The 13,554-nt window shown below is 39.8% G+C and overlaps 1 protein-coding gene across 1 annotated transcript in view; it reads left to right on the plus strand.

Annotated features, from left to right (window-relative positions):
• furinb (furin (paired basic amino acid cleaving enzyme) b) overlaps positions 1 to 13,554 on the plus strand; it is a 90,060-nt gene that overhangs the window by 28,318 nt on the left and 48,188 nt on the right. Inside the window, exon 3 of the mRNA XM_079568511.1 lies at positions 11,128 to 11,226. Coding sequence (XP_079424637.1) covers positions 11,128 to 11,226 — 99 coding nt within the window. The remainder of the gene's footprint in view (positions 1 to 11,127; positions 11,227 to 13,554) is intronic.

Raw genomic sequence — 13,554 nt, forward strand, 5'->3', positions numbered from 1 at the left:
TCACGATGCTAATCTTGTTTTTAAAATCTTACGATGTTTGGCCCAGCCATGACTTTCTAAATTTGTAAATCTGAGCTGCAGGCAAACTAGATCTGCTACCTCAAATAACCTGTTAGTCCCCCTCAGGAAAAGTGCCGTCAGCCAGTCGGTCTTTTCAGTGAGAGCAGTCCAGCTCTGGAACACTATCCCTTCTCATACATTAAGGCATTTCAAAAATATGCTAAAATCATGGTTGCTTGAGAATTAAACTTGTGTACATCACCATTAATGTACTGCACTGCTGCCAGTGTCATTTTGCCTGTGTGTAATTGTCCATGCTGTTGATGTCGCACTACGCATAGTGCTTGCGCGGATTGTTGCCGAAGGTTGTGTGTGAGATCATACTAATGAACTTGTTTTACCATTTTATAGGCTTGTAAAGTTGTAATGATGTTGTTGTTATTGTGTATTCTGCTGGCAATCTACATCCTGCTCAGGGAGTATGTTCGAAAACTAGCTTTAGAACTAAAACTGGCACATATTAATTAATAATTAACCTCTTAACCCCCACTTTAACTAAGTGCTCTTGCTTCTTGAAAAAAAGTGTCAAAATAGAGACAAAATGAAGGTGAAAAGGATGATGAAAAACGCAACAAAAGAGTGACAAAAAAGTGAGAAAGAAGTCATAAAAACATGATGAAAGCACAACAAAAAACCCTGCATAAGAGCACTATACACTGCGTTCCAAATTATTATGCAAATGACATTTTTCTCTGATTTTCTAAATTGTCAACTCAAATGAGAGTCAGCATAATTTTTAAGTCTTTAACTGGTAGAGGATCATTTAAATGTGGTGGAAAAAATTTCCTAGTGATAACAGTATTTTTTTCAAAAATAAATATAGTAAAAACCTCAAAATCCACTGTTCCAAGTTATTATGCAACTCATCGTTTCAATACATTTTAAAGCTTGTAATTAACTGAAAATGATCATTTGTTGTATTTGTAGCATTAGGAGGTCATATTTACTGAAACCAAAAGCTATTTCAATCAAAAAAATATTAACAGGTCAAGTTATATTTTACCAAAGGAGCCCTTGTGTGATAGCAGCTTTAAAATTCTTAAATCCATTAAAATTGTGAGTTTTTGGACAGTTTCTGCTTGGATTTGTTTGCAGGATGTCAGAATAGCCTCCCAGAGCTGCCGTTTGGATGAAAACTGCCTCCCACCCTCATAGAAGTTTTTTTTGTTGAGGCTCCAAAGGTTCTCAACAGGGTTGAGGTCAGGAGAGGAGGGGGTCCACATCATGAGTTTCTCTCCTTTTATGCCCATATCAGCCAGTGATGCAGAGGTATTCTTTGCAGTAGGACATGGTGCGTTGTCATGCATGAAGAGGATTTTGTTAGGGAAAGCACGGCTCTTCTTTTTGTAGCATAGAAGACAGTTGTCAGTCAGAAACTCCACATATTTCTCAAAGGTCATTTTCACACCTTCAGGGAGCCTAAAAGGGCCTAATGGGGCCGACCAGCTCTCTCCTCATGATTCTGGCCCAAAACATGACTCCCCCACCTCCTTACTGACGTCACAGCCTTGTTGGGACATTGTGGCCATTCACCAACCATCCACTACTCCATTGAGTTGACCATCCAGGGCTACACGGCACTCATCAGTGAACAAGACTGTTTGAAAATGAGTCCTCATGTATTTCTGAGCCACTGCAGCCGTTTCTGTTCATCAGCTTCAATGAACAGTTATGGGGAGGCCCGGATAGAAGGTTTATGCACAACTGCAGCCTCTGGAGGGTCCTACGCCTTGATGTTTGGGAGACTCCAGAGGCACCAGCAGCTTCAAATACCTGTATGCTGCTTTGTGGCATCTGTTCTCCTAATCTGATGTGTTTGTCTGGCAGAAACCGTCCATATTGTGCCATTATCTGCACAAAACGGAGTGTGCTCTGAATCATCCACAAATCTCTTATCAGTACGATGATTACACTTAATCTTTCATGAAATATTGAAGGTTTTCATACCTAGACCAAGGCATTCAACTATTTCACGCTTTTCATCAGCAGAAAGTCCCTTTTTCTTTCCCATATTGCTTAAAAATGATGATCTGCATAATAAAGTGGAACACCCTTTTCAGCAGTTTTTCCCTTAACTGGGCTTAACCTGAAAACTAATCATCCCAGGTCTCTGAGATTAATGTCAGTGATTCATAGAGCCCCAAGACACGATACCATCCATGATTTTCATTATTATTGTTTTTTTTTTTACCTTTTTGACACAAACATCCAATTTGCATAATAATTTGGAACGCAGTGTAAAGGCAACAAAAAAGTCACAAAAAATGGAAAAAAAGGCAATGAATTTTTTCTTTTTTAAAGGTGCTGGATGCAAGTTTGCCAATTTATGCTCACTACTGCCACCTCAGGCCATATGTGTAACTGCACCTTCTATATTAAGCTCGTGCATGACGGCAATTCGGACCCGAAGTGACACCTTTTTAAGTGACAGTGCAGGATTTTAGAGGCAGTTGTGGTGAACAGGTCTGCGCTCATTCTACACATTAGGACATGGCTGGAACATGTAGGGGGAGAAAAATACATATTTTAACATTTTTAAAGTCCCTATAGTCCCTTTAAAGTGACGACAATACAGCAGCAACACAAGGAAAAAAGATCCATTTAGATCAGTTTTCTAGGCCTTTCAAATGAGGCGTTACACTGGCCAATAGGCTGTAAGCTCCAGTCGAGAAGCTTTTAGTTTTGGGTAAAGCTAAACTGGAGAAAATGTACTTTGTTAAGGCGGGGGTTAAGAGATTAATGTGTATTTCCCTGTTTTAAAAAATAAAAGTAGGCATTTTATATTATTGAATGACCACCGAAGACCTTTAGTGCGTCCTACCTCGGCTGAGTTCGAGCACTGACGATTTGCCAAAATGTTTCTCCGCCACGCTGTGTCGAACATTCCCAGGTGGCTCCACACTAATAAAACACCTCTGTATTAGTATTCTCTGATATGTACCTTCACGAGCTGTGAGCAGTAAGAGGCCGTTCTTTCCGAAAGGCATGCGCGTTACCGTATGATGAAGGGAGGTCACTTCACTGCCGAGGTGACTTCAGTGTAGTGGAAGTGAGTACAGCAAATTAGGACGGATTTAAGTCTCCTTACTTTTCTCCTGCACATCAGTGACCTGGCCTTCGTTAAGAAATCTCCTGTAACTTCACTCTAGGTTTTGTATAACTATAAAGTGTAATTAACCGTCTTGTCACATCGCATCCCATCGCTTTAACCCGCGAAGACCAGCCACACAATTAACCAAAGCTCTTCTCTTGCTGCACTTAAAACCCCATGACGCCGCGTCCCTCGGGCCTCGGAGTCTATTTGTGGCGGGAAACAACATAGCAGCTCCAAACAAATAATTAGCCTTCATTTGAAAACACTCAATTAGCTTCTTATTTCGCACTGAAGTAATGGCATTAGGCTCAATCCTACAATTTCACTTGTAATCAGTCCTGAAGATAACAACTGCAGCTTTTCTGTGAGGACACTGACATCACTGGTCAATTCTCCCAGCGGTCCGCCACAGCACGTTTCTCCTTAAGATAAGATGCAATCAATAAAGACGCTTTCCTTTTGTGAGTTTCTTGTATTGATTGTTCTTTGTGAGGGTAAACAGCATCTGGATCAAATGCAGACTAAAATGCCTTTTGCTGCGCTCCTTTGTCCATGCCTTTAAATGAATAGAATCGTTTTAGTGGTAGACGAGCAGATTATTTAGAGCTGAGATTTATTGCACAGCTCAGTGAGTGGATGCATATTTAAAGCATTTACCACAGTTCTGGTTGCTCCTATTTGAATTTATAGTATATTTACTGAAGTGAGGCTGCCAGTCTGCGGCATCCACCACCAACCAGTCACTCACATGCCAAAGACTAACCACCCGATCACCTGAGCCACTGTTGTCCCTATTTTTCTTACCGGTGCTTCAACTTGTTATTTTGCACCTCTCTTGATGTACAGAAAGTAGTATTACCTCCATGACTGTGTGCATTAGTGCTGACTTCACGTCCACACAGTGTGCTTGCACCAGCATGATTCCATAGGGTTCATACAGAGGTATATCAGCCAGAGAATGAAGGGACCCTGTTCAGTGAATTAGACTTCTGTATTTCTAAACCTGTCATCAATGTGGGTGTTTTTCTTCTGAAAGCTTGTGTGATTGGTCACCGTTTTTCAGTAAAGTCAATTTGCATACATGAATATGTTTTGAGCAAATCTTTGCACAAACGTTGCACTATCTGTATGCTTGCATTAGTATTCTGTTGAACACATTGAAACACACTATGCTCAGCCCGGGGTTTGAACATTTAATTGAAAGGTGTCTGTCAAACCTTGGCTGTGTGTTAAAGAATGTCCACATCTCCAGTAGAAATCTTGGCACAAATAATAACCTGTTTATTTGTTTGTTTTTTTCAGTAACGCACCTAGTGTTTCGTGGGGAAAGTAAAATCGTTGTATTTATTTATTTTTTCTCATGGACAGTTGCTCGCTCCAAACAGTGGAATGATATGAAACTGAAAGCTTGATGCTTTTTTGGTTTGAGCACCACTGATCAGAAGGCAGTCGCCTCTGGCCAATATTGACTGATCTGAAAACTCCCGGCTTACGCAGAGCTTAGCTCCAGTGACTGTGGGTTGTCTGTCTGTGTTAGAGGTTATAGTTTTGGCTTTCTGAGAAATGAAAGACCTGTCGATCACAATAAAGGGCAGGTGCAAGTTGGCTGTGAGGGGGTGAGCTTTGTTTGGTTTTGTAAATGTGATTTTTCTTCATGGATCTTAATATCCACTTGCATTATGTTATTATTATGCCACACGAGGTTGATAGCATGTGCTTGTTTAATACTGTAGATGACTGAAGTCACTACTCAGTGATTTTAATGGACTTTTGATTCATTGTTCTCTTTCAGGTCTGTTTTATTAAATATTATATACATTACAGACTTTATTGATCCCTAAAGATACTGTTGAGACTAGGGCTGCAACTAACGATTATTTTGTAATCGACTGATTTATCAATTTTTTTAAAATGATTGATCAATTAATCACTTGGCTGTGAACGGTGTAGGAAAATTGTACCTTTTCAAAAAAAAAATCAAATATAGCATAACTGGCGCCGCCAACTTTAGCTAAACATTTAACTAAGAGCCTCCAACAAACATTCACTTCAAGTGGATGTTTGGACAGATATTCATGAAATTTACAATGTACAAAACACTACAGACCCTAAATTTAGGAACAAAGTAGGTTGTCATAAAAAATACTACACTTTCATGTCATTTTTGCTCTATTTGAGTCCATGTGAACCAGAAAACGATGAGTCGAGTACTAAAATAGTTGCCGACTATTTCAAAAATTGAATAGCCGTCGATTAATTGATTAGTCGTTTCAGCCCTAGTTGAGAGTCTCAACTTGAGAGTCTCAACTTGAGACCCTACCCCCCAAATCACACTTGCCTTGAAAAGCTTTTCAAAGAAATCCAAATCAAACACACGTGTGGTGAGCCGGACGCAGGAATGAATAGCAGCCCTTGATGTGTTTTTGATCCTTTCTATTGCTTGTGAACTGACAGAAGTCTTTTGAGAAGTGCTTTTACTGTCACTCCTACTAAAACTCAAACTGAAGACTCCAGATCTGTTTGTCTCTCACGTGCCCCTGGCTTCCAATTTCAAAGTTTCCAAACGAAATGCCTGAAACAGTCAGCGCCCATGTCAGATCACAAATTGGGTTGCAGAGTGACTTGTTTCAAATTTGCCTCAAAGAATCAAGGTTTTCTTCTGTTGTGACGAGAACTTCTCTCATCATGCTGTTTTGTGGTCTGCAGTGAGAATCAAATACAGAAAAAAGAAGAGATCCTTTTTTTCCAGTTATGCACTAATACTTGTGCCACATAAAACTGAAAATTATAATGGAAGTGCCCAAACCAAAAATACATTTTACACATCTATGTATTTTTTTTTCCTGTACACTTTCCCGTCGGTCAATGTAAAGAAATACATTTACTTCTGAACTGAAAGACATGGCGAATATACTGTACATTAAAATACTCAAAGCTAAGCCATTTTGTACACTGGACATGCTCTGCTATTAAAAGCATGAGGGAGGAAGCGGGTAGTGACTCAGAGGAGCATATGAGACACCCCTGGCTTGACATATTCTTAATGCAACACCCTGTTCGCTTGTGAATCCTATAATGTTGATCTAGCATGAATGTGTCATGATTGGATCCTGTAAATTCACAGATGGATATTCAAGTCTGAAGGATTTCTTTTTTAATTGACATTACATAGTTTTATCAACAGTTTTTTTTTTCCTTATTTAAGGAGAAGAATATCAGACCTTACATTGAGAAAGATAACTGAAAAATGAACAATCGTTTACCATTACAAAGATTTCACCATAAACGTTTATTTCAGGATTTATGACATAGGCCTCATTTCCTAGTTATCCCGAGATTGTTGTTGATTTCAGGAGATTTTTCTTATTTTTTTTATTCATGCAGTCCTTATATTTGATGAGTTTCGTGGTGCTAGGCTTGTGCTAGGCTAGCGCATGTCTATGGTAACTAGTAGCCTCGATATTGTGTGTGTGTGTGTGTTGACTGAATTTTTATTTAACCATTTTGCATTTAAAATAACTTATATTTGAGCAGCATCAACTTCCTAGTAAGCTACGCAGCGGTGGAGTGATCTGCCAAGTTTACCGGATCTAGTTTGTTTATCTCTGGCCGGCATTACTACACGTGGAATTCACAAAGGAGCTTTCCACAAATCAGATATGGCAACGTTTGGAGGACTACCCGAGGATTTTGAAGAGTAATCAGAGTTACCATAGACATGCGCTAGCCTAGCACTAGCCTAGCACCACTAAACTCTTCAAATAAAAGGACTGCATGAATTAAAAAAATATATATATAGCTCCAGAAATCAACAACACTCTGGATAACTAGGAAATGGCCCAAAGTCAAAAATCCTGAAATATCCCTTTAAGCATGTGCATAAAAATGACAGATTTTTATAAATTCTTAACATCATATGTCATGAACTACAAAACAATATCCCCTCTTCAAATTTCTTCTAATAATTTGTGACCGAACGAGTCTTATGTATTCTAAATGAATGTGTCCATTACTATTCAACTACAGAAATGCTCGGGGCAGTGAACGTATGTGAGCACCAGTGACGTGAATAGACATGACTCAGCCACCCTCCTGGGCTGGTCCACCGGCCACTTCCCCATCTCCCCAACTCAATTTCCCACAATCCCGCAGAGGCACCGGCTAAATGTGGACATCAGCACTCCGGGAAATAGCCTTGTCCCGGTGAAAAAGCAACCTAAGGGTGGCACAAATTAGGCTTGTACTCCTCTCCAATCAATGTGAAAAGCAGTTCTCATCATTTGTGACGGTAGACCCTTCCTATCTTGCACCATCCGAAGATGATCTGTTTTTAGCCGGGACATGATCTCCAGACAGACGGGGCATCTGTGAAAATTCTCAGAAGAACACGTTGTATAATTTAGTGAAGGTGTCATGAATTGAGCAATAACTGTGCACAGCTGTGTCTCCAGGGAAATATGTGGTAATAGCTGTATAATTTATCTTTTTCACCACTCCTTGTGTTCCCTTGTACCGATACCCAATCCACAGCTGCACCGCACTGTCTGGCTTTAGCATATTCATGTCTGAGTTTTATGTTGACAACTTAATCCGCATCTTTGTGGATTAAGCTCATAAATTCTCAGAGGATTTGGTGTTTGGTTTATGTGCTGATGAATAAATAGATGGCAAAGCAGTGTTTTCTATTGTAAATTGTTAAATAAGCAAAATAAATAAGCAAGTCAAGTGGTTTAAAAGCTGTTAACTACCGGTAATCAGAAATATGTTCTGCAAAAGTTGTTATTAACAGCGTAGCTAAATGTATTTTACAGTTATAATGTGTTAAATGAACCCTGAGGGACCTGGTGTCCCTCCTAATGCACATGAAAAGATGTCTGTGAATGCATCACGCATCAAATTAAATATATATTTATTTTACTAATTAATAATGAATTAGAGACCTGAGAAAAATGCCACGTTGTTTAGTCACTTCATCATATTGCTGTTTAATATTGCTATTGTCCGGTACGGTGATGGTTGTGCTTCACAGCATAAAGGTCCCGGCTTCGGCCTTTCTGTGTAGAGTTTGCATGTTCTCTCCATGTCTGCACTAAAAACATGTACAATGGGTCAGGATCTATGAGAGTGAGTTTGAGAGTGTGTGTGGACAGCGGCTGGAAACCCGGCGTGGCGTGTACCCATGTATGTTGATTAAAGGGACTAGATGCAAGATGGCCATTTTATTCTCACTGCTGCCACCTCAGCAGGATTTAAGAGGCAGTTGTGATAAATAGGTCTGGGCTCATTCTACACATCAGGACATGGCATGTAGGGGGAGAAAAATACGTAATTTTAAAATGTTTAAACTCTTCATAGCCCCTTTAACATGCACTGGTTTCCTGTACCACAGCATGGTACATGTGGAATTATAGAATTGCTGTTAACATTGACCATGCCATGCTTCCTTGCTAGATCCCCTTTACATAAACCAGACTTCAACAAAACAGTGTTGAATTCTGGTCTATGTGTAAAGCTGCCTTAATAAATAGAGAGATAGATAGAGAAAGAGATAGATGGATAGATAAAATCGTAATAATGTGCACATTAACAAACGACCTCCTGAACCTCTCAGTATTGCAGCGCATGGAGAGGAATTGGTCAGTGCGGCGGAGCTGAGTGGCCACAGTGTCATGCAGGGGGTGCCTGTTGTTATTGAGCATGGCCTGCATAATGCTCCTCATTCGTTTCTCCCCCAGTTCACCAACAGAGACCACCCCCTCCCTGTCACTAACTCGCACTTTCTGACCAGCCTGTGCAGATAAGTGTTTTGTTTTGTTTCTTTTTTGTTTGTTTACATTTTAAAACAGGATTGCTCTTTGTGTAGCCCAGGTCAAAGTCAGTTTTCACTCTGTCTTTATGTCCAATTATCTGAGCCCCGCTGTCTGATAAGTGTGTTGGTCTGCTTAGCTCCAGACAGCAGGCTCCAGACTCTGAGCCGGGAGAAGCCTCTGTCCTGCTGCGCGTGCTCCTCTCTCTCTCCTCACACATCCATCGTCCTGTTCACCCTGTCAGCCCTCCTCACACACACACCCCTCCTCCTCTCCACTCGTCCTGCGCTCCACTGGGCTCCTGAAGGTGAGCCAGTCCCCAGTGACACTACTGTACAGATTGCTTCTTCAAATGAAAGCCGCCTTCTCTTGCATATGTCGCTGTAAAGACGGATTCCTTTGTCTTCTTTTAAAAGTCACATTCAAAAATGTTTGTGGTTCAATTAACATGACTTTAAAATCAAAATATTGTAAATGTGATGCCACGCCACTGGTGTAGTGTTTGAGATTTCAGCATTGATTTAAGAGTCCACGTAGTTTATGGCTGATTTTCATAATACAGGTTTTCATAGGTCATCATGTCTTCAATGACTGGAGCCGTGCCGCCTGCTGTGTGTCACAGAAAACAGCTACTGACACAAGGAAAACAGCCCTGTGTAGTGAGTGTATTGTGCAGCTCTGAACGCTGACAGCTGTCTCCCCCTCGCTGCTCACTAAAAGCTTTTTTATGAACGTGACGTGTGAAGAAAACAGTGACAGCAATACAGCAAATATCCTTCTGTGTCCTAATGGAAGTGTCTGATCACTAGTGATGGACGCTGTGTGCTGCCAGAAAATGGATGTGGTTACACCGTTTTAGTGAGGATGCATGGACACAAAAAAGATGTGTCACTGTAATGGGGAGTCGTTAATCACCTAATAGCATGTTGTTAAAAGAGTGTCCTTTCAAAAAAAAAGTCCCTGATATCTGGGCTTTGATTTTTCTACTAAACAGGACGAGATTTGTCGATAAGGAGCAGCTAGCTTGGCCATTAATCTGTCTCGCCAATCAAATAATGGACGTTTTCTTTGCTCAGTTGGTTTTATAGCTGTTGTGGCAAGTATGATAAAAAAACTGACACAGACAGGCAACTAACTGTAAAGCTGCAATGCATGAACACTGAGTTAATGGATGTCAGAGGCCACTGTTCAGAGTGTGCCCTGCCTAAGGACCACGGCAGCATCCCATTAATCCCCACCAGAAAATGTGGATGAAAGCTGAACAAATGGAAGAACTAATCAGAATAACGATGAATATATATATATGAATATAGCAGAATATAGTAATCTTTCCAATTGTTTGAACCGTATCAGATAAAATAGAACTTTATTGATCTCACACAATAGATAATTTACTTGCTGCAACAGCTCTCAAGAACTCCCAGGGGGTGGAAATAGTCGAAAAGAACAGGATAATGTGCAAACAAGTAATAATAAATAGAGGTAGCTTATGTACACTGAATAAAACACTTAAAAAGGGGAACAAATATGAAGAATGAAATTAGAACAGAATATAAAATATCAAAATGTCAACGTTGGCAGTTGAAAGTTTATTGAATCCGCTCATTATAAATGCATTTGCAAAGTTGTATTCAGGTTTTTAAATGTTCCATTCTGTTTACCAAATAGCAAAATGTCCTTGAATCCATTTTCGACGAGTGAATGGGACCAATTACAGCATATGATTGCTCTCAAATGTGAATAATGTTGAATCTAACACTGTGTGACAGGCTTAGTTTTACTGATTCAAAACTCATTTGTAGTATTTCTTTTTTTTTTTTTTATATATATTGTGAGACGTCGTTTCTTTGCTTCGCCCTGACTCCCCTGAGGTTGAAGCAGCTCTTTTATGCCAGTGTCACTTGGGAGAAGTTTTTCTATGCCTGTTCTTTTAGCTGAACTATAAAGCCATTCACACATGCACCAGGCGCTCTGTGATTGAGCTCATTTGGCTTTGAACGGGGGTAAAAATTGCCAGGAAATCTATTCTCTAAACAGTAAGGTCTATTTTCAGCTCAATCACAACTCTTTTCACACATGAACGGAGATTTATATAATTCTTTTCTAACAATTCTGTTGCAGCAGCAGGTGAACTCACAACCCTTCCTTCCCTCTGTCTGTGTGCAGGTTTTTGGAGATTATTATCACTTCAAGCATCACGCAGTGGAGAAGAGGGCTTTGGCGGGCCATGAGGCCACACACATCCGACTACAAAAAGATCCCCAGGTAAAAAAAAAAAAGCTATCAACATTCCTTCACTCGCCACCACAGTGGGCTGGCAACAAAAGGCCAAAAACAGATTGGATTATACACACAGAGAATGCCCACAGCAGGAAGAAAGGGATGCCAGGTTCAATGACAGATTGTTAAACGGTGTGTTTGTCAAGTCCAAGATAAGTCTTCTCCATCTGTGGTGCTGTATTGTGGGTTCAAGAATGTTCAGGAAAACACAAATAGGATTGTGAGCAATGAAATGGGCTTATCACTACGTATTTTATTTTAAGGTAATCAGTGTGGATTCTCTTATCAATTGGGTGAAATGGATACTGTTTTAGCATAATACAGCTACATTATAATAGAGAAAATCCCTAGGTCTAAACACCCACTGAATCCAGTCCACTGTATCAGACTGAATGTGCCGCCTGGATATAAATATGCAAAATGAAGCTTGGCAAATGGCACAGCAGCTGAGACTCTATCTATCTGATCAAATCATCCCGTGTATCTGAGCTAAAAGCCCATCAGTAATGAACTTTCTCATTAGCTTGGTCCTCAGTGGGATATAGTCAAGACAGGTGGCAGGTTTAAGAACATTTGAAATGTGTTCTGCGGTTAACGTAAGCACTACTCTCAGACTCACGGGTTGACTTAGTCTGACTCTGGCAATGGTGGAATAAAGCACTGGCCTGTAGCCAAATCTGGACAGATAATTAATCTATAGTTATTTAATGGGTAATTATCCTGACATCAGCCAGGCCCGTAGGACTCTATCAGACACCACGCACATCCTACACTCAGAGTTCACGCTCATGCACTCCGGAAGAAGGTACAGGACGTTTTTGTGCCAGTACAATAGGTATAAGAACTCATTTCTACCTCTGTCAAACTTATGCATGGTGAGTTGGAGAGTAGCCAGAGGAGGAGATGATTCGCTGAAGAATTTAGTTTTTGTGCTTTTTATTAATGTGCACTTGTGATGACAGTATTGTATGGTGATTGGGTAATGTATGTGTAACTTTGAGCAGTTCAGATTGTAATTGGACACTATGAAGCCTAGCTAAGCATTTGTAAAAAAGAAAAAAAAAAAAAAAGACAAAGACTCAAAAGTGTAATAGTCTGTGGTTATGTTGTGGCTCCCTTCTGCTAGATTTGTTGCAGAATAAACTGATTGACGTTCCATTCGCCTCTTGCTAACCTTATGTTTAGGATCAGTCAATACAAGCCAAAACGCTATTAGTTTTGTTTATTGCTAATTAAATGCTAGATGCGATTGTCCTAATGCAGCCAAACTTGGATTCTGCTCTGGAGAAATGTCAGGCACCACTCAGCATCGATCTCCTGAGGGTGAAAAAATGTCCTGCATCGATTTAGCTTCTCAAACCAAAAAGGATTGAACACTTGACAAATTAGCAAAGTGGCCACATCTCATTAGGTCTTTAGTTGATATTTTGTACGCAAGAAAACAAAAAAAAACGAAGGCCCTCTGCACATTAATTATTGCTCCTTTTCAAAAAGACTTTATCTACTGGAAGAACATGTGCCGCCTCATTAACACATTGATTGAAATGAAGTGCGAAATAAGAAAGAAATCCTGGACATAATATGAATTGAATTGAATAAATTAAACTTTATTGTCCCTCTTGGGGAAATTTGTCCGGGACACATAGTGCAGATGCAGCTGACAAAGAACATATAAGACAGAGAGAGACAAAAACAACAATTAGTGCAGAGATTATTTAGAATTGAATATAAAATTAGTAGTGCAAACTTGTACAGTGCAATAGAAAAAAAGAATAATCACCAATCTAAACAAAGTTTGACTTTTGATTTTCTTTTTTTTTAAATAAATGGTTATTTTTTTTGGCATAAATTGAGGGACAAACAATATGCTGCACTATGTATTTAGCACTACAGATGAAAGGGACATTATCATAATAGTAACAACAACAATCATGATGATCATCATGATCATCATGATCATCATCATATTTGCCTATAATGGTAAAATTCACAACTCAGTAACAACTGTATGTAACAGCAGCAATGGGAATTGGAATACTACTGTGTTCTCAATCTAATGCAATTCAATTAGCTTTGTCAGTTCCCACATGCAAAGTGAATTGAAATTTCGATCCTCTCAAACCCTCTGTGTAAAAAGAGAATCGTTGACAAACACTGTACATGGCAATATCAAATACATGTAACAATAGGGGGCAGCAGAGGAAGGCAAATGTCAGCTCCTTCAGTCAGCTGGACCAGTCACTCATTGAGACTCCGCTGTATTCTACCTGGGGACGGACTGTGATAAGCCCATCTGCTCTGCCGCATGAATGA

Source organism: Gobius niger (assembly GCF_951799975.1).
Source record: "Gobius niger genome assembly, chromosome: 12".
In the NCBI taxonomy this organism is placed as follows: Eukaryota; Metazoa; Chordata; class Actinopteri; order Gobiiformes; family Gobiidae; genus Gobius; species Gobius niger.